This window comes from Nycticebus coucang, chromosome 4, assembly GCF_027406575.1.
Source record: "Nycticebus coucang isolate mNycCou1 chromosome 4, mNycCou1.pri, whole genome shotgun sequence".
In the NCBI taxonomy this organism is placed as follows: Eukaryota; Metazoa; Chordata; class Mammalia; order Primates; family Lorisidae; genus Nycticebus; species Nycticebus coucang.
This window is the reverse complement of record NC_069783.1, coordinates 140,316,209-140,334,796: the sequence shown is the minus strand read 5'-3', so window position 1 is coordinate 140,334,796 and position 18,588 is coordinate 140,316,209. Positions and strand designations below refer to the sequence as shown.

Here is an 18,588-nt window from a genome sequence, read left to right as displayed (position 1 = left end):
TAATAAAGTCTGTATTTAATGACTGAAGTTTTATAATTTTTTGTTGCATTTCATGGACAATTTATAACATTGGTAACATTTTATTGTCATAATTTGGAACCACTCATTTTTTCCTCAATTTTTAATAACAAACTTTTATAAAGGTCTTTAGAAGGCTTATGTCTCAATGTGAAATGAACTGTGAAAGGGCTGGGCTGGGGCTAGTCAATTAGCAAAGGTGCTGGATTTGTGGGTGGGAATTGGGAGGGGTGGGGTGGTTATTCAAGTCTGTGTGGCTTTTTCTATCATAAGTCAGCACCAGGAAAATGGTTTTAGGGAAAGCCTGATTTTTGGAATGAAGTAGCTTTAATTGGCATTTAATATTATAGTACAGTGGAGCAGCGGTTCTGAAACTCTTTGATCTCAAGACCTCTTCTTTATAGTCTTAAATTATTGAGGCCCTTGGTTGTTTATGTGGGGTATGTGTTTGTTAATAATATTAGAAATTAAAACTTAGAAATCTTAAAAGTTTTCGTAATTTCATTTAAAAATTACAATCACAAAGCATTCACTGTGGTTAACATTTCTTATGAAAAATAACTTTTTTTCTCATACAAAGATATTAACATAAAGAATGGCATTGTTTAACATTTTACATCTCTTTAATGTTTGGCTAAATAGATGATGGTTGAATTCTTATATCTACTTTTGCATCCAATCTGTTAACAATGTTTTGTTTGAAATATAAAGAAAATATGGTTTCATGTGGTTATGTAGTTAGAAAAGCAAAGAATATTTTAAGTTTTCCCAGGTAATTGTTTATATTTTTCTTTAATACTACACCAAAACTTGACCAGTGGTAGTTCCTGTAAGGTTAGTTGCAGTATGGTATCTGAAACCATTATCAGTGAACTTTTTGTATTGTTACATTAAAGCTATTAGTTTTTCTTACAGTTTGAATGGATCTTTTATCTATTTGTGATTTTGTAATGTTGTACATTGGTTGCTAGGAAAGTAATGAGTTCATTGAATAATGTAGATCTTCCAAATGTTGACATACTTCCATGATATAATATTTTAAAATCAAGATTTAATAACATCACTACCACTTTTGTCGTGAAAGTCCTAACTCTTGTGCAACTGTCAAGTTCATGGTGGGAGATGACAACAGGTCTAATTTTTTGCATAAAAACTGTATCATTGGCAGCTGACATCATTCTTTGGAGAAAAGGTCTGCCAGATGCCTTAGTCTAAATTACCATGTTTGTTCATTAATTGTTCTTTCAATTAAATTGGTATTTAATGAAGAAGTGGCTAGTTCTGCTTGTAATTGATGCAGTTGCACAAGTGCTTTACCTCGAGATAACCATAATACTTCATTATGCAGCAAAAGTGTTTTACTTGTATTTCCTATGTAAAAATGACTTCTACTTATTAAATGGGTCAAGATTTAATAAAAATTATAGGCTCGGTGCCCGTAATATAGTGGTTATGGCGCCAGCCACGTACTCCAAGGCTGGCAGGTTCGAACCCAACCCAGCCCAGGCCAGCCTAAACAACAATGACAGCTGCAACAAAAAATAGCTGGGTGTTGTGGTGGGCACCTGTAGTCCCAGCTGCTTGGGAGGCTGAGGCAAGAGAATCGCTAAAACCCAAGAGTTTGAGGCTACTGTGAGCTGTGAGGCCATGGCACTCTACTGAGGGTGACATAGTGAGACTCTGTCTCAAAAATAAAATAAAAATTATAATTTTTCCTTTATCCAGGTCATTGTTAGTGAAATGAGTGCCACTGTCTAGATTGTGCTAAGGTGTCAACTGTTTTACACATCTATTTTGTTTGTACTATTAGTATAAATATCAATATAGTATTAATATTACGAAGGTAGTTTTGACCTCACAGAGCCCCTGTAGAGTGTCTCAGATTCTGTGGATTTCTTTTGAGAGCCACTCTACTAGAGTATTACCATTTTATGATTATAGTTGCTGTTAGGTAAAACCATAAGTGTTCTTTATAGGTAGGGTTTTTTCCCACTTTTTGGGGAGAATTTACAAAATTATTGGAATTATTGTGGTAAATTGCATATGCAGAAATGATTAATAACTGGTGGTTGTAATTCTTAGTGCTGTAAGTTGAGTGTGATATGACTTTTGCTCTTTCAAAAATTGCTGTGTAAACATGCCATTATCATTATAGTCAGGCTTCCTAATATATGGCATTTCTCTTATGTCTTCCTCTATCATAAGAATTCACAATGTCAAAGACTATAAATTATAATTAGTTTAAGTGCCATGTAGATGAGAATTTGTTGCTGTTTCTTTTGAAATCACCTTTATAGAAATACGTCTAATTTATAATGTAAGACAGAGTAAATAAGAAATAGTGGTTCAACTTGGGAAATTGAGATCTTAAGCTTAACTTTATCTTAAAAAATTTTTTAAAGCTCTGCTTTGGAAATTTCACAAGTAAGTAAGTAGACATAATGGTATAGTGAACTCCTTCTTACCCAGTTTCATTAGTAGTTAATTCATGGACAATCCTGTTTCCTTTATGCCCCACATAATTCGTCCTGAAACTGCCCCCCTCAAATTATTTTGAAACAAATTTCAGACATCGCATTTTATTCTTAACTAATTCAGCAAAACAGGAATTCGAGAGAAGGTAAGCACCGTTCTCTTGAAAGTAACATACTGACTTCCTCTTAGTGCCTAATAGAAATGTTCTAACCTCTGACATATGTTTTTGCATCAGTGAATGTATTCTGAGAATAGAGACATGTACTATCGTGGATGGAACACTTTTTGGGATAAATATTTTTTCCTTCAGCTTTTCTGCCTGTTCACGCTGGTGTTTGGACTCTCTTTATGATTATGCTAGTAGATATGGCAGAAAAACCAAATGTGGATGATTGGAAGCTTTGAAATTATTTTAAGGTTTTGGACTTTTCCAGGATGAAGAGACTCGGCACAGCATTGAGTGCATCCAGGCCAATCAGATCTTTCCCAGGAAGCAGCTGATCCGGGAGGATGAGAATCTTCAGGTAGTTATAGGTCACTTTTGACTGTAAAGTATTTTTCATGATAGTAACTATGTAGCGAAGCTGATGGATTGAAGAGTTACACTATATAATGTACATTTTCCTAAATGATATGTGTAGGAAAATGCAAGCGAGAAAATAGCTCACATTTTAGCAAGACTTATTTCCTGAGAATTCACTGTTTAAGATGATCTTTTCTGATAGCCGGGCGTTGTGGCGGGCGCCTGTAGTCCCAGCTACTCGGGAGGCTGAGGCAAGAGAATCGCTTAAGCCCAGGAGTTGGAGGTTGCTGTGAGCTGTGTGAGGCCACGGCACTCTACTGAGGGCCGTAAAGTGAGACTCTGTCTCTACAAAAAAAAAAAAAAGATGATCTTTTCTGTGTCATTCCTTCAGTAGTCTAGAATTTGAAGGATTAGGTGTATTTGAACTCGGTGGGTATAAACCTGTCTTCTTTGAATTCTTTACCTGTTTACATACTGTTTTTTCAACTTGGGTGGCAGAGGATTTATGCTCCATTCACTTGACCTTTGTTTGAGGACTTTGCTTTATGGCTTTGAAACTCTGAAGGGTTTTTTCTTTCAATTTGAAGGTCCCTTTCCTTGAACTTCATGGCGAGAGCACAGAGTATGTGGGTCGTGCTGAAGATGCCATCATTGCCCTTTCTAATTACAGACTTCACATCAAGTTCAAGGAGTCTCTTGTCAATGTAAGTGATTAGCAAAACTCCTTCTAAGGCAGATGGAAAAAGAAAGTAAAAAACTTGTTAATGTTCTTGAAGTTAAGTGTGAAAACATTGTATAGTGTGCTTTACTCTTAAACTGGCACTCAGGGGACACTACGCTAGTTAGCAACTTTTATGCCTGATTTTAAAAAAACATACATGTAGTTGTCAGCTGAGGTGTCCATTGTTTAGTTAACACTGAATGATTTGCACTACATAATGCTATATTATGCGGGCTTTTACTCAATCTTTCGTAGTTACCAACTGCCTCAGTTGGGATAATTTCCTGGGCCTTAATGTCAAATGATGAGATGTACTTTGAGCTCCCTGCAGATTCATTATAGGATGAAGTTACTGTAATGGTGCCTTAGTGGTATAAGTATAGATGTTAAGTACAATGTTTTTTTGCATAATGGACTGTGTATTACCAAAGAAAAGGAAGGCTTTCAATTCTCAAGAGTGCATTTGCCCTTTTTCAGTTATGAGGGTCCTCTTAGTGAACTGGTTCTTCTAATGCACTGTTACCATGAGTAGTCTTAAATGAAACCCATAAAGGCCTGAAAGTTCATGTGTTTCCCTTAAATGAACACCTTCTTCTTTCTTTACTTTCCAGTATTGTGGCTTTCTGCATGTTGGTTTTAGCATAGAGAAGTAAGTGTATTATGAAACCTTATAATAGCTCAGTACTGTAAGTCCATTCAGATCATGTTTTGGGTTTACTTTGGGATTCTTTGAAACTTGTTCATTTTACTCAGTAGTCTAAAAGTTACCTACCTTCTCAGTTACATCCTTTCATTTGTTAAAAGACTCAGTGGTTGTCATTCTCTTTGTAATTAGCATTTATTATTTATTCATAGTTAAAGCATTTATGTCTAGGAATAATTTTGGCCTTCTGGTTTCTAGATGTGGGCTATTGTTGTAGCTTTTATGTCATTAGCTGAAAGTACATACCAGATTTATTAAGGAAAGAGGCAATGCTGTTGTTTCATACTATGAGCACTCTGGAGGGGTCCATTTGGATTTGAGTGGTTGTGATGGGGAATTGAAAAGGTGGAATTTCCTATAGTCCTAATAAACAAAAATTCCCTGCAAGTTATGGAGAAGTAATGATAGTAAGAATTAGATAGAACTTCACAATTTAATTGTGTTCTTTCAATGTTTAAATAGTTAGAATCAATGAAATTATAATTAAATTGTATGTGGGAATGGTAGAGTTTCATATCATTGCATTTTCACATATCATTCCCTATTTATCAGCTTATTAGTTGAAGACCAAGTATTTCAGAGACTGTTTTTTAGATCTGAATGGGAATAGGGTCTATTGGAAAGAAGCATGGAACTGATGATGTCATTCAACAGCTTAGAAAGCCGTTCAGTGTTCCTTTACTACTTCTGTGAAGGAGATCAGATACTGGGGGTGATGTAAGGCTGTTTGTGATCTTTGGCTCCTGCTAGCTTTTCTGTCTGCTTCCCTCCTTCCCCCCTTTCTCTTTGTACTTGCAAAACCAGCCTCCTTGTACTATTCAGTCATACCTCACACCTCTGCATTCTCTCTTCTCTCCTGCCCAGGGAGCTTCTCTTCAACTGTCAAAACTCAGTCCAGGTGATAATTTCTTCTGTGGAGCCTTTCTTAGTTCCTTTTCCTTCTGTGATAGTTAATTATCCTCCTTTGGCATCTTCTGTATCTTGAACACAACTTTATAACATTTATCAGATATGTTGTAATGTTTGGTTATTTGTTTTTGTATCTTCAGGATCTAATATGTCTCCTGCTGCCATGATATTCAGTGAATGTTAAATGAATTGAAGTTAATATGGGGTTGAAGTGGTTGTTAGACCATACCCCTTTTTGGATTGGAAGCTCATATTAAAACAGTATACTGTATTTCTGTGTGCACAGACTTGTGTCATTATCTCTAAGGGTAACTGAGGTTTTGTTTACTGGAATTATTAGTCCCCTTTGTGACTGAGATACAGTGCTTAAGGAAACTTACCACTGTTCTTATTATTTAATTCCTTATCTGAAAAACATTTTCCCTGCTACTTAGCATTATAAGCCTCTAAGAGCTTGCATGTCACTTAAAAAGCCCAAGATAATGGGTTTGCACAGAAAAATGATTGTTAAAAAGTATTTTGGCATTGGTGACTTTCACTATTTCAAGTTGAGAGAGACTGGAACTTCTCCACATAAATAAATTAATCTCATCACAGGGGTGAGGTTCCTGAAATGTGGGGTTACTGCAAGAAACAGTGGGCCCTCTTGTATCGGGTCCTGGATAGAGCCCAGAGAGTTGGTAGGTGTGATGTCATCCTCTCTTTCCTTAGTAGATAGTATTTCAGTAAAATGTGTGAGATCAAGAGGCCCCCTTTAAAGGTTATTACATCTAAATCAAACACATTTAATCCATCAGAGCCCTAATGTGCCAATATATGTTGTAGCCCATGCTCCAATTTGTATCATTTTGTATGCTTAAATCAACACATTAAGCACTTTAGAAAATGACTCCATGAAGTTTTACATAGCTACCCAATATCATATATTCTGTTTTAATTTCACAGCACATTTAGTAAAATGTGTTTGTAGATTTTGATGTCATAAACATCCTAACTTTAATCCACAAACTATTCACAGAATATCAAGTTTCAATTCTTGGGGTAAAGAATCTCTGTAGTAGAGTTATGTATAACATTTAAAGTAGTATGAGTCGCTCCTGTTCTGTGCTTTTCACAAACTATATTTTCACATTTATGGGCATATTTATTTGAAGCTTAATTTATAGTGTTCAAGTGGTATTCATCAAAGTTTAAAACAATTATTATTATTATTTTTTATGTAATTCAATAGACTGCTTCTCAATCTGCTGCTTCTGAAATCCCAGTAAGTAGCATGAGAGTCCTAGAATGGTTGCTGCACCTATGCTTGGAGCAGATTGGTTTTGAGTGTCAGATGCTTACCTTGCAAATCAGCAGAATGTATCTTCTCTGCATGAGTCCCTTTCCTCCTACCAGACAAAGTTCTAGTGGTACACTATGGTGAGAATAATTTATGGAGTAGAGAATAAAGGCCCACGGTTTATATATAAGCAGACAGAATTGTGACCATCAAAAAATGTAGACCAATTTTAAACCAGAAACAATTTGTAAAATCAACATTAGTATTTAAAAGGGCAATAAAACTTCTGTTTCCAGGCTGGTCTGTGAATGCTTCTTAGGAAAAAAGTAGAAGTGTTGCAGCTGAAACACCTTTCCTTACCACTTCTTTACGTTTTCCCATTGTTTGACTATAGTACAGTAATCATCTTTGTTCCCTGTACACCAGAATGAAGTTATTAACACTAAACTATACTTTGGCCTTGCACTCTTACACCAGTGGAGGCTTCTGAAACCAATGCAAGGGGGTTGTAAATGTCAAAGGTGACCAGTAAAGAGTTTGAATCTTTAACCTATGACAGTCTTCTTCCTCTGATTGGAGGAATTACACAGTTTATTATAGATTTTAGATTTAGACTCATCACTTTATTTTTACTCTTATTATTGCCATTTTTACTTTAGGTATGTATATTCCCATTCAGACTATAAAAAGGTGTTTGTTTTTAAAAGGGTAGCAGTTATCCTACTTTTTAATTCTGGTGCTTAAAAGTAAAGCACTTGCATGCATCTGCCCTAAATATAGTAAGGTGTAATGTTATCAGATCCCTCTGGAATGTGACAGTACTGTGGATGTTTAATACCTGTGCATGTCTGTTAAAGTTTTTAACTGCTATTCTTCTGTGTTTTGGGATTGATGCACTTAAGTGTTTTAGTGCCCATGATACAACTTTTGGCCTTCTGAGGAATTGTTTAATAGCACTGAATGTATTTGATGCCTTGTTTGAGCATGGGTATGGTATAATTAAGAAAAGCATTGTAAAGGGAAATAGAATTACCTAGCAGGCAGAAGATGGAGGAAAGGAGCAAAAAGAAAATGAGTTGCTATGAGACATTGAATTGGTGGGCCAGAGACGATTTGAAAGTGATTTCAACAAATGGAATTTGTTCCTCTACAAATGGAATTACCTCTAAGGAATCTTAGTTTAAATTTTGTTTTCCTCTTGAAGATCCCTGGTGGAGGAGGCCACTTATTTGTGGAAGAAAAAATAAAGGCGAGCTCATATAGAAGAGAAGGACAAATCATAGAGGAAGAAAGAAAGGCATACCATATATGGTGGAAGGCACCCATGGTGGAGGATAGACATGGATTCTGGTTCTGACTTTGCTGGTATCCCAGCTCATAGCATAGTTTAACTTTCCTGGGCTACTAAATGGAGTGGCTCCTGAATCTGTAATTTTTGCCTACGTGGGTTGGGTATGTCTAGTTATAGAAATGGTAAGAGATTGTTCTCATATGAGGCCTGACAATTAAGTCCATGAAACTCATCCTAGAAAAAGCGCCACATACCTCGTTGCTGGCTGCACTACGATCACCTTTAAAGTACTTGCTTTGGGAAGCTATGCATGGATACCAGAGCCTAGTCCAGCCTTCAAAGCAATTTTGGGATTCTTTTTCTGGAATGGCCGTCAAGAGTTGTCATATGAGGGCAGATAGTTCATGAATTTGCCATCATGTGCTTACATTAGCAGCATTGTACAAACAACTCGGTAAGGTTTCGTAATCGTAGTATATCAGTGTTTTATAGCTGCATTCACGTCAATGTGTGACGGTATCTTTTGTTGTTGTATATTTTTGTGTGCTGTATGATGACCGCTCTGATGGTCATCCCTGAAAAGAGTTCCAAAATTGCTTTGAAGGGTGTATAGTCACTGGCATTGATGCATAGCTTCCCAAGAGGCATACTTTGAAGGTGACCATGGTGATATTCAGCAGTGAAGTATCTAGCACTTTTCCTAGGATGAATTCACGAACTTAATTGTCATACCACATATGTGAGGAAAGTTGAGAAACCTAAAGTAATAGAGTGGGCCTTAAAAAAGTGGAAAAATTGTAAGTTTTGGTTGGATGTATGGAAATAAAACCAGCAGTTCTGCCTTTTTAGAAGAAGAGGCCATTTGTGGAGGAAGTACTGAAGGGAAACACTGGGGTAGAAAGAAGTAAAAAGAGATGCATTTGATAAAAGGTCATTGTTTCTCTTTTGTATGTCCTTATTCTTGCTGCACATTAAATTTCCCTGCATGTGACATTTTGCATGAATATTAAAATCTGCTCTTCATATTTGTGACTTGCATACACGTGGTTGTTTTTGGTCACTTGACAGTAGTATCTGCAATCTGATTTGAATGTATAGAAGTAACATTTTATTCTTCTTTAAATTTGCAATGTTGAGATACATGAAAATTCATACACTGAATTCATTTTATGTAGCAAAGACAGTAGAAGTAGAACCTTGGTGGTAAGTTGACTAGCAAGGAACTGTAACAAACTGGTCAGCATATGGAGGTGGTCAGCATATAATGAACTAGGCCTACTGTAGTGATACATACATGTGGTGCCATGTCCGGATTATGAACAATCAGGTCAATTTAAGGAGGTGGTCAGCTATGGAGATTCCACTGTGTTTTGCATGATCTGGGGTATTTTATTACTCTTTAAGTTTGGGCATAGGTCCTTGGGCTCTGGTTCAGTTGTAGGGATACAAAACTTATCTATTCTTTGAGGTAAAGTAACACAGGCCAATCTGTTCCCCCAGCTCTGCTGATAGCATTAGCTGGTTTTCATATTTTCTACCTATAAGAAAAGGCAGTTGATTCAGGTAATTTCTGGGAGAGCAACCTCTCTGTGGATTTGTAAATTAGCTTACTCTCACAGTATTGCAGGCCCTTCTCAGGCCTGGTGCCTCAGATTTCTTAAGTTGTGATCATGCAAGGTTCAAAAAGCAGAGGCTGGTAGCATACAAAAAGGTTGAAGGTTCACCCAAAGAAAGTGACAAAATTTTAATTGGTAAGATTTTAGAAAACTGAGACCTAGGACTCAGGCTCTTAATCCCCTAATTGGCAGTCTGGCAGTCACTTTGTTGGGAGTAGAGGGGATAAGACAGTTAAGGGAGTATGTTTAAAAAAGTGATAATGTGAGAATCTGTTATAGGGCATTCAAAGGACTGGCCTGAGAACAAATCAGTGCTATTTTCTAATCTCTTATCATCTTAATCTCCGCATTTCTCCTTTGTAATGTATCTTTACTGATACTGGTTATGTACAGGTCTTGAAAGATTTCTTAGCCACATCAGCTATAGTTCCTCATAGCACTTTGGGGTTAAAGACATAAACAGAAATAGCAGGCCAAAAGCTCCTTTTATCACAGAGCACAGGCAAGATTTCTTAGTCTTTCTTTTATTCTCAGTTCTATTACATTTGTAAGGGAATTTTTATAGATTATATAGACTTAGAAGCAAGCAGACTTTAGTATTGAAGTAGAAACTCCCAACTGATTATCTGAGTAAAATTATTTTGCTTTCTTCTCTTCTTTAATCTCTGCCCCAGTTTCTTTGTCCCAGACTTCCAGTGTTGGGCTTTTTTTTTTTTTTTTGAGACAGAGCCTCAAGCTGTCGCCCTGGGTAGAGTGCTGTGGCATCACAGCTCACAGCAACCTCAAACTCCTGGGCTCAAGTGATTCTCCTGCCTCTGCCTCCAAGTAGCTGGGAGTACAGGTGCCCACCACAACACCCAGCTATTTTTTTTTTTTTTTTTGTTGCAGCCGTCATTGTTGTTTGGCGGGCCTGGGCTGGATTCGAACCCACCAGCTCAGGTGTATGGGTGGCTGGCACCTTAGCTGCTTAAGCCACAGGCGCTGAGCCTGGGCTGCTGCTGCTTTTTTTTTTCTTAATTTTTTTCTTTATTAAATCATGACTATGTACATTAATGCATTTATAGAGTACAGTGTGCTGAATTGATAAACAGTGTGGCATGCTTACATCGCACTGATTAACATAACCACCACCTCACTTATTTGTTATGGAAAAACATTTAAACCCTATAAATAGTTTTGAAATGTACCATTGTATTATACACCTTAGGTGAGTTCTGATCCCTGCACCTTTGTTCTTGAGAGTTCTTTGCTGACTCTGGCACCTGCATGGCAGGTTTTTAGGAAGCCTGCTCCTGAAATTGGCTCAACTAACAGGAGAGCTACCTTGTGCAGGCATCACTGGCTCTTTTTTTTTTTTTTTTTTTGGTCTGCTTTTAAGGACATTGCCTTCTTTTTCTCTTTCTCATGCTAAACACAAATTGTTGAAATGTTAATTTGCAACTCCCAGAGGCACATCTTGGCTGGGCATGAAGTTGGTAATGAGATACAGTGTAACTTGACAAATGACTCTTGGGCGGAGCCCATAGCTTAGTGGGTAGGGCGCTGGACATATACACCCAGGCTGGAGGGTTCAAATCTGGCCTGGGCCAGCTAAACAATGACAACTGCAACAAAAAAATAGCCGGGCGTTGTGGCGGGCACCTGTAGCTGCATCTACTTGGGAGGCTGAGACAAGAGAATCACTTAAGCCCAAGAGTTTGAGGTTGCTGTGAGCTGTGATGCTACAGTACTCTACTGAGGGTGTCATAGACTCTGTCTCAAAAAAAAAAAAAAAAAAAAGAAAAAGACAAATAACTTTCCCTATTTTCAAGGAATGAAAAAGTATCCATTAACTGTTTTACCAGGTTCTTTTGAAGGTCTTGAAATTGAATTTTGAAGTCAAGGGTTAAAACAGGATGATTTGAGGGACAGGAGAATGCTTGTTACCTTGAGGATTTGGCACCTCATCTAGGTGCTTCCCTTCTACTCATCTCCTTTCTCCCTATCCACTGTGGTACATAATTCTGTATTTAGTAGAGTCTGCTGACCAATTGGCAGGAGGGGAACCATTCTGGCTTGCTCAGACCTCAGGCCCCACTTGGTAAACAGGTTTCCTAAGTGGTCTGTGGAAGCAAGTCAGACAAGCTGTTTTAAGATCTTTGATCACACTCTGGCCTTCTCCCTCCTCTTTGATACCTTTGGGTCTATTCTACCAAGGTAATAGCCTGACCAGCAGCTACTGTCCTGTCATCATTTCTGTGCAACCTAAAGGCATTTTAGACCTCCATCCTTTTTCATGAGCCTCCTTTGATAACACCAATCCATAAGTCCACGCTGTCATTTGGGGCAAACAACAGATACAGTTGAACTTGCATTTTGATCCGTAGTTCTTTTTTTTTTTTTGTGGTTTTTGGCCGGGGCTGGGTTTGAATCCACCACCTCCGGCATATGGGACCAGCACCCTACTCCTTGAGCCACAGGCGCTGCCCTTGATCCATAGTTCTTTTCAATAAGCAGACAGGATTGCCATTCTGGTTACCTTCAGCTGCTTTGACATTGCAAATCATAGCCAGCAATAGCATCTATAGTGCTCTGATCTTGTGCATTTGCTACCTGAAAGATAAATTCCTTTTTTCCTCCAGAGGTGATGCTGCCTCTTTGTTCATTGTCTTCATGCTATGACATGACTTGAGGCCGTTGATTTAGAGATAAAAGGAAGCCCTAATTCACTCTGTAGTAAATCTCTTGAGTGCTATTGATCCAGATAAGTTTTCTTCTTTCCTCTGTAGAGCTTTCTAATCAGTGGTTTTGGGCACATTGAAGAACTGCAGGGTAAATGCCTTTTTGACTAAGGGGACATCATCTTTTTTAATTACAGGTTCCATTACAGCTTATAGAAAGTGTTGAATGCCGAGATATATTTCAGCTTCACTTGACTTGCAAAGACTGCAAAGTTATCAGGTATGTGCAGTATGCTTATGCTTCTGTTTAGTGTGGAAAATATTTTTGAAAGAATGGATCTCTGGTTTGGTAACTTAGCAAAACTCTTTTTGAAGGAGCCTTGTTAGGCATATTTTCAGAGTAGTTAGTACCTACAGTATTTTATTTTTAGGGTACTTTGTTATGGTGAAAGCTGTTTTTTTGTTTTTTATTTGGAAATAATTTTAAATTTACAAAAGTACAAAAATAAAAATAGTACAAAGGACATCAGTATACCATTTATCCAGATTCATGTATTATTGTTAACACTTTACTCTGGCTGGCTTTATCATTTGCAGAGGTGTGCGTGTGTATGTGTGTATGTGAGGGAGAGATTCTTTTCCTGAATAATTTGAGAATAAGTTACATAATCAAGGCTCTTAACCCCCAAATACTTTAGTGTGATTTCTTAAGAATGCCTATCCCCCTCCCCTGCAGTGCTGTTGGGCCTGCAAGTTTGTGTGGGGCCACAGACACAGGTCTCTTATTTTGCAGGATGGGGTTTGTTAAAGTTGTCAAGAATAAGGCCTAGTTTAAGGGATACCAAGTGAAATTTAGAAGATGACAAGAGGGTAAAACTGATTACTATGCTTGGAAACACTTGGTAATGCAAGATAAAAAAAAGTACAACACACCCAAATATAGAATGATAGTTCATGTGACTAACAGAGACGTCATTTGTCAGATTGCGTATGCCCGTGTTGAAGGGGGATATGATAGTCTGCGCAGCTTATGCACATGAACTACCAAAAAACGGTCTGCAGGTTGGCCGACAAATTATGGTGCAGCATACTGTACTGGCCTGCTGCTGGCCCTCAGGCTCTTCAGTAGGTTTGGCATGGACAAGATCTATGAAGGTCAAACGGAGGTGACTGGTGATGAATACAATGTGGAAAGCATTGATGGCCAGCCTGGTGGTTTCACATGCTATTTGGATGCAGGCCTGGCCAGGACTACCACTGGCGATAAAGTTTTTGGGGCCCTGAAGGGAGGCTGTGGATAGAGGCTTATCTATCCCTCACTGTACCAAACTATTCCCTGGTTATGATTCTGAAAGCAAGGAATTTAATGCTGAAGTACATTGGAAGCATTATCATGGGACAGAATGTTGCGCATTATATGCGTTACTAAATGGAAGAAGATGAAAATGCTTACAGAAAACAGTTCTCTCAATACATAAAGAACAACGTCACTCCAGACATGATGGAGGAGATGTATAAGAAAGCTCATGCGGCTATACGAGATAACCCAGTCTATGAGAAGAAGCCCAAGAGAGAAGTTAAAAAGGAGAGATGGAACCGTCTCAAAATGTCCCTTGCCCGGAAGAGAGATCGGGTAGCTCAAAAGAAGGCAAGCTTCCTTAGAGCTCAGAAGCAAGCTGCTGGAAGCTAAACCAAACAGCAATTTTATATAAGTGTTTTCTGATTTGAAACAACAAACTTATTAAGCAAAAATAAATAAATAAGGATACACATTTTCTTATATAACCACAGCCTCATTACCAACTTCACAATTTTACATTTACAATACTTTTATCCAATTTACTGTACATGTTCCAGTTTGGTCATTGGAGCTAATAATGTCCTTTATAGTATTTTCCCTCACCTCCTCATTCAGTACAGGATCCAGTCTAGGTCAGATATTAACATTTAGCGTCCATGATTTATAGCATACTTTAATATGGAACATTTATTTTACATGTCCTTTTTTTGTGTTTTATGACATGCACATTTTGAACAATGCAATCTGTTATTTTAATAGAATCATTTTTTGTCAAATATTTCCCTAATTGAGCTTATGCATTCTTAGCTGGAATACTGTATATATGGTGGATACTTTTCAGAGTATTGTGTAACATCTGGAGGCTAACAGTGTCCACTTATCCCTCAGTGGTGATGTTAATTTTGATTACTCCAGTCAAGGTATCACCTGATTTCTGTATGATTTCCATATTTTCTCCCTTACAACTAATAATCTGTGGGAGACATTTTGAGACAGTGCAAATGTCCTACTTGTCATAAAAATTTCTTTATAGGGTTAGCATCCATTGATGACTTTCTTTTTTTTGAGACAGAGTCTCACTATGTCACCCTGGGTAGAATGCTGTGGTGTCACAACTCACAGCAACCTCTGACTCTTGGGCTTAAGCCATTCTCTCGCCTCAGTCTCCTAAGTAGCTGGGCTACAGGCGCCCAGCTACTTTGTTGTTGTTGTTGCATTTGTCATTGTTGTTTTTTTTTTTTTTTTAGCTGGCCTGGGTGGAATTTGAACTCGCCAGCCCCATTGTATGTGGCTGGTGCCCTAGTCTCTAAGCTACAGGCGCCGAGCCCCATTGATAATTTTTACCTGATCTAATTTTAACTATAATGGTGGCAAAATGGCCTGAAATACATTTTGAAATGTAATAGCTCTAGAAGTTTCACATTCCGCATGTTTTTACTTTATGCCTTTGATCTGCTCTGGAGTGCCAGTAAACATTGTGTGTTGGCATTTTTTCTTACTAAGTCATATATACATAGATCATGAATACATTTATGCCTTTGTGGGATTCAATGTGTTGATTATTTGTACAAATTGGAGTGCTTACCTCCTACTAATTAACATAGTTTTCACCTCATTTACTTAATCACAGTGTTAAGACATTTGTGTTCAATACTTGATAGATTTGACTTGTACTCTTGCAATATGCTCCATAGGTGTGGTCCCACCATTAACCCTCCCTCTTTCAAACCACCCCCTCCCTTCCCATCCTCCTCCCCTTCCCTTCTTCATCCTGGGCTATAGTTGTGATTCATCTCTTATATGAAAGTGTGAGTGATTATAAATTGGTTTCACAGTACTACTGAGTACATTGGATATTTTTTTTCCGTTCCTGAGATACTTTACTAAGAAGAATATTTTCCAGCTCCATCCATATACACATAAAAGAGGTAAAGTCTCCATCTTTTTTAATGCTGCATAGTATTCCATGGTATACATACACCACAATTTATGAATCCATTCGTGGGTTGATGGGCACTTGGACTTCTTCCAAGACTTGGCAGTTATGAATGCAGTGAACAATCTGGTGCAAATATCTTTGTAGCCAAGTGATTTTTGGTCTTCTGGATATGTACCTAGTAGAGGAATTGCAGGATCAAACAGCAGGTCTACATTTAGATCCCTGAGTGTTCTCCAAACTTCTTTCCAAAAGGAACGTACTAGCTTGCATTCCCACCAGCAGTGCAGAAGTGTTCTCTTTTCTCCACATCCACGCCAACACCTGTAGTTTGGGGATTTTGTGACGTGGGCTACTCTTACTGGAGTTAGATGATATTTCAAAGTGGTTTGGTTTGCATTTCTCTTAATGATTAAAGATGATGAGCATTTTTTCATGTGTCTATAAACCATGTGCCTGTTTCAGAGAAGCTTCTGTTAATGTCTCTTGCCCACAATGAAATGAGATCACTTGTTCTTTTCTTATTAATAAGTTTGAGTTCTCTGTGGATTCTGGTTATTAGACCTTTGTCGGAAATATAACCTGCAAAAATCCTCTCCCATTCTGAGGGCAGTCTACTTGCTTCACTTACCGTGTTCTTGGCAGTGCAGAAGCTTTTTAGTTTGATCAGATCCCAGTAATGTTTGATTTGTGTGTTGGCATATTGATGAGCCACATTCATTGGGATGAGGAAGAGGTTTAAGTGATCCCTTAGTTTAAAAGTAAGTATGTAAGTTACTTTTCAGTCAGTAAGATTTGGCCTTTTATAGATACTGGCTACAACTCATAGTTTAAAAAGCTTATTATTACTCAGTTTTTAACAACTGCATTTGAAAAGGCAAAGTATTAAATAAATTCTTAGGAAATCAGTTTGCACTGATTTTTTTGACCTCTTATATATACTGAAAATCGCAAATGGTAATAGAATTATTTGGTTTTCTGTGTGGTCACAGCTGAAAATTTCAGTATAATCTGTCTTATTTTAGACCTGATTTGTCCTAATTGCTAAATAGGCAGATAATGAAATTATTCCCTAACTAACTAAACGTAGTGCTGTGGCTTATTTTTTTAGCTTCGTTTAATGTATGTCGTTATGAAAACAAAAGGATTTTTCTAAATGTATTCCTTGAGAGGGACAACCATAAAACTTTGATGGAAGAAGTAGAATGAAACCCCATTCATTGAAAGAGAGTAATTACCATTTTTCTGTAATTGTCATTAATCTCAAGAGATTTCATTAGTCTATAAAATAGGCTTTCCATATATCCAGTTTTTTTTCAACACTTTACATCATTGGCTAAAACATGTTGAGTTCTTTTTTTATTGTAAATGATGAATATGTGAATGACTACCTCTGATGCTTTCTTGATTGTAGTTCCCACTGCACCATGAGTAGGCACATTGGAAATGGTTGCTTTTCTTATGTTTTATTGTCAACTCTTACTACTTTTTTGGCTTTACAAAAGGTGTCAGTTCTCAACTTTTGAACAGTGTCAAGAGTGGCTAAAGAGACTGAACAATGCAATCCGACCACCTGCTAAAATAGAAGATCTCTTCTCATTTGCATACCACGCTTGGTGCATGGAGGTCTATGCTAGTGAAAAAGAGCAACATGGAGACCTATGCAGACCAGGTAGGCCTTTCTAACATGTGCATGTGGCTAAGTGCTTTGTTAGCCTACTAGTTGGAAGTACCTTTAACATAAAACAGGGTATCTAAGCATTCATATATTCAATCAATGTATATTTTATGGAGCACCTAGCATGTGCCCATCATTCTCCTAAACTTAATAGAACATGTTTCCTGCCTTCCAAGGGGAAGGGAAGAGCACTGGGTTGACATCACAATCTACTGACCCTGAAAATAACTATTAAGGGCTTCATGGTTATTATAGAAGCCTAATAGTAGCCATGACTTTTGTGTATATGTTTGGGAAGACTTCACATTAGAAGTGGCTTTTGAATAGACTTTGAAGGTTGAATGGGGAGTTTATTGGTTACAGAGTGGGGAAAAGAACATTAGCGAAAATATCTTGAACAAAGGCATGGAGGTGTGAGGATTGGCTGTAGAATAGTGGAATACAAAATGCTTTCACTGTCTTAGAATTTTTAAGTCATAGATTACCTGTTGCACCTTTTTATCGTATAGATGAAGAAACAGAAGTCCAAGAGGCCAAGTTCCTTCCTTAAGGACAGATCGAGATGTTGAGACTGTTCTGGAACCCAGACATCCTGACTTCTTATATAATCTTTGTACCATTCACTGTCTTTGCTTTGATGAAATTTGTTATTTCTCTGCATGTCGTTTTCTGAAACTTCATGCTGCCATAAGTAGACCTTGCTGGTCTCACACTGACTCAGTGTATTAAGCTTTAAGGCAAAGTCTTGAATTTCTTTTTTTTTCTTTTTTTTTTTTTTTTTTTATTGTTGGGGATTCATTGAGGGTACAATAAGCCAGGTTACACTGATTGCAATTGTTAGGTAAAGTCCCTCTTGCAATCATGTCTTGCCCCCATAAAGTGTGACACACACCAAGGCCCCACCCACCTCCCTCCTTCCCTCTTTCTGTTTCCCCCCCATAACCATAATTGTCATTAATTGTCCTCATATCAAAATTGAGTACATAGGATTCATGCTTCTCCATTCTTGTGATGCTTTACTAAGAATAATATCTTCCACGTCCATCCAGGTTAATACGAAGGATGTAAAGTCTCCATTTTTTTTAATGGCTGAATAGTATTCCATGGTATACATATACCACAGCTTGTTAATCCATTCCTGGGTTGGTGGGCATTTAGGCTGTTTCCACATTTTGGCGACTGTAAATTGAGCTGCAATAAACAGTCTAGTACAAGTGTCCTTATGATAAAAGGATTTTTTTCCTTCTGGGTAGATGCCCAGTAATGGGATTGCAGGATCAAATGGGAGGTCTAGCTTGAGTGCTTTGAGGATTCTCCATACTTCCTTCCAGAAAGGTTGTACTAGTTTGCAGTCCCACCAGCAGTGTAAAAGTGTTCCCTTCTCTCCACATCCACGCCAGCATCTGCAGTTTTGAGATTTTGTGATGTGGGCCATTCTCACTGGGGTTAGATGATATCTCAGGGTTGTTTTGATTTGCA

The 18,588-nt window shown here is 37.8% G+C and overlaps 1 protein-coding gene and 1 pseudogene across 13 annotated transcripts in view; both read left to right on the top strand.

Annotated features, from left to right (window-relative positions):
* MTMR3 (myotubularin related protein 3) overlaps positions 1–18,588 on the top strand; it is a 161,935-nt gene that overhangs the window by 102,749 nt on the left and 40,598 nt on the right. For 8 of the 12 annotated variants that reach the window (XM_053587992.1, XM_053587998.1, XM_053587997.1 and 5 more), the window contains 5 exons: positions 2,928–3,017; positions 3,604–3,720; positions 6,581–6,613; positions 12,393–12,475; positions 16,937–17,103. In XM_053587992.1, the coding sequence (XP_053443967.1) occupies positions 2,928–3,017; positions 3,604–3,720; positions 6,581–6,613; positions 12,393–12,475; positions 16,937–17,103 (490 nt within the window). The remainder of the gene's footprint in view (positions 1–2,927; positions 3,018–3,603; positions 3,721–6,580; positions 6,614–12,392; positions 12,476–16,936; positions 17,104–18,588) is intronic. The other 4 variants (XM_053587999.1, XM_053587994.1, XM_053587996.1 and 1 more) reach the window with 1 other exon arrangement.
* On the top strand, positions 12,483–13,944 carry LOC128583629 (60S ribosomal protein L5-like; annotated as a pseudogene). The gene has a single exon (XR_008379508.1). The product of XR_008379508.1 is annotated as a 60S ribosomal protein L5-like (transcript).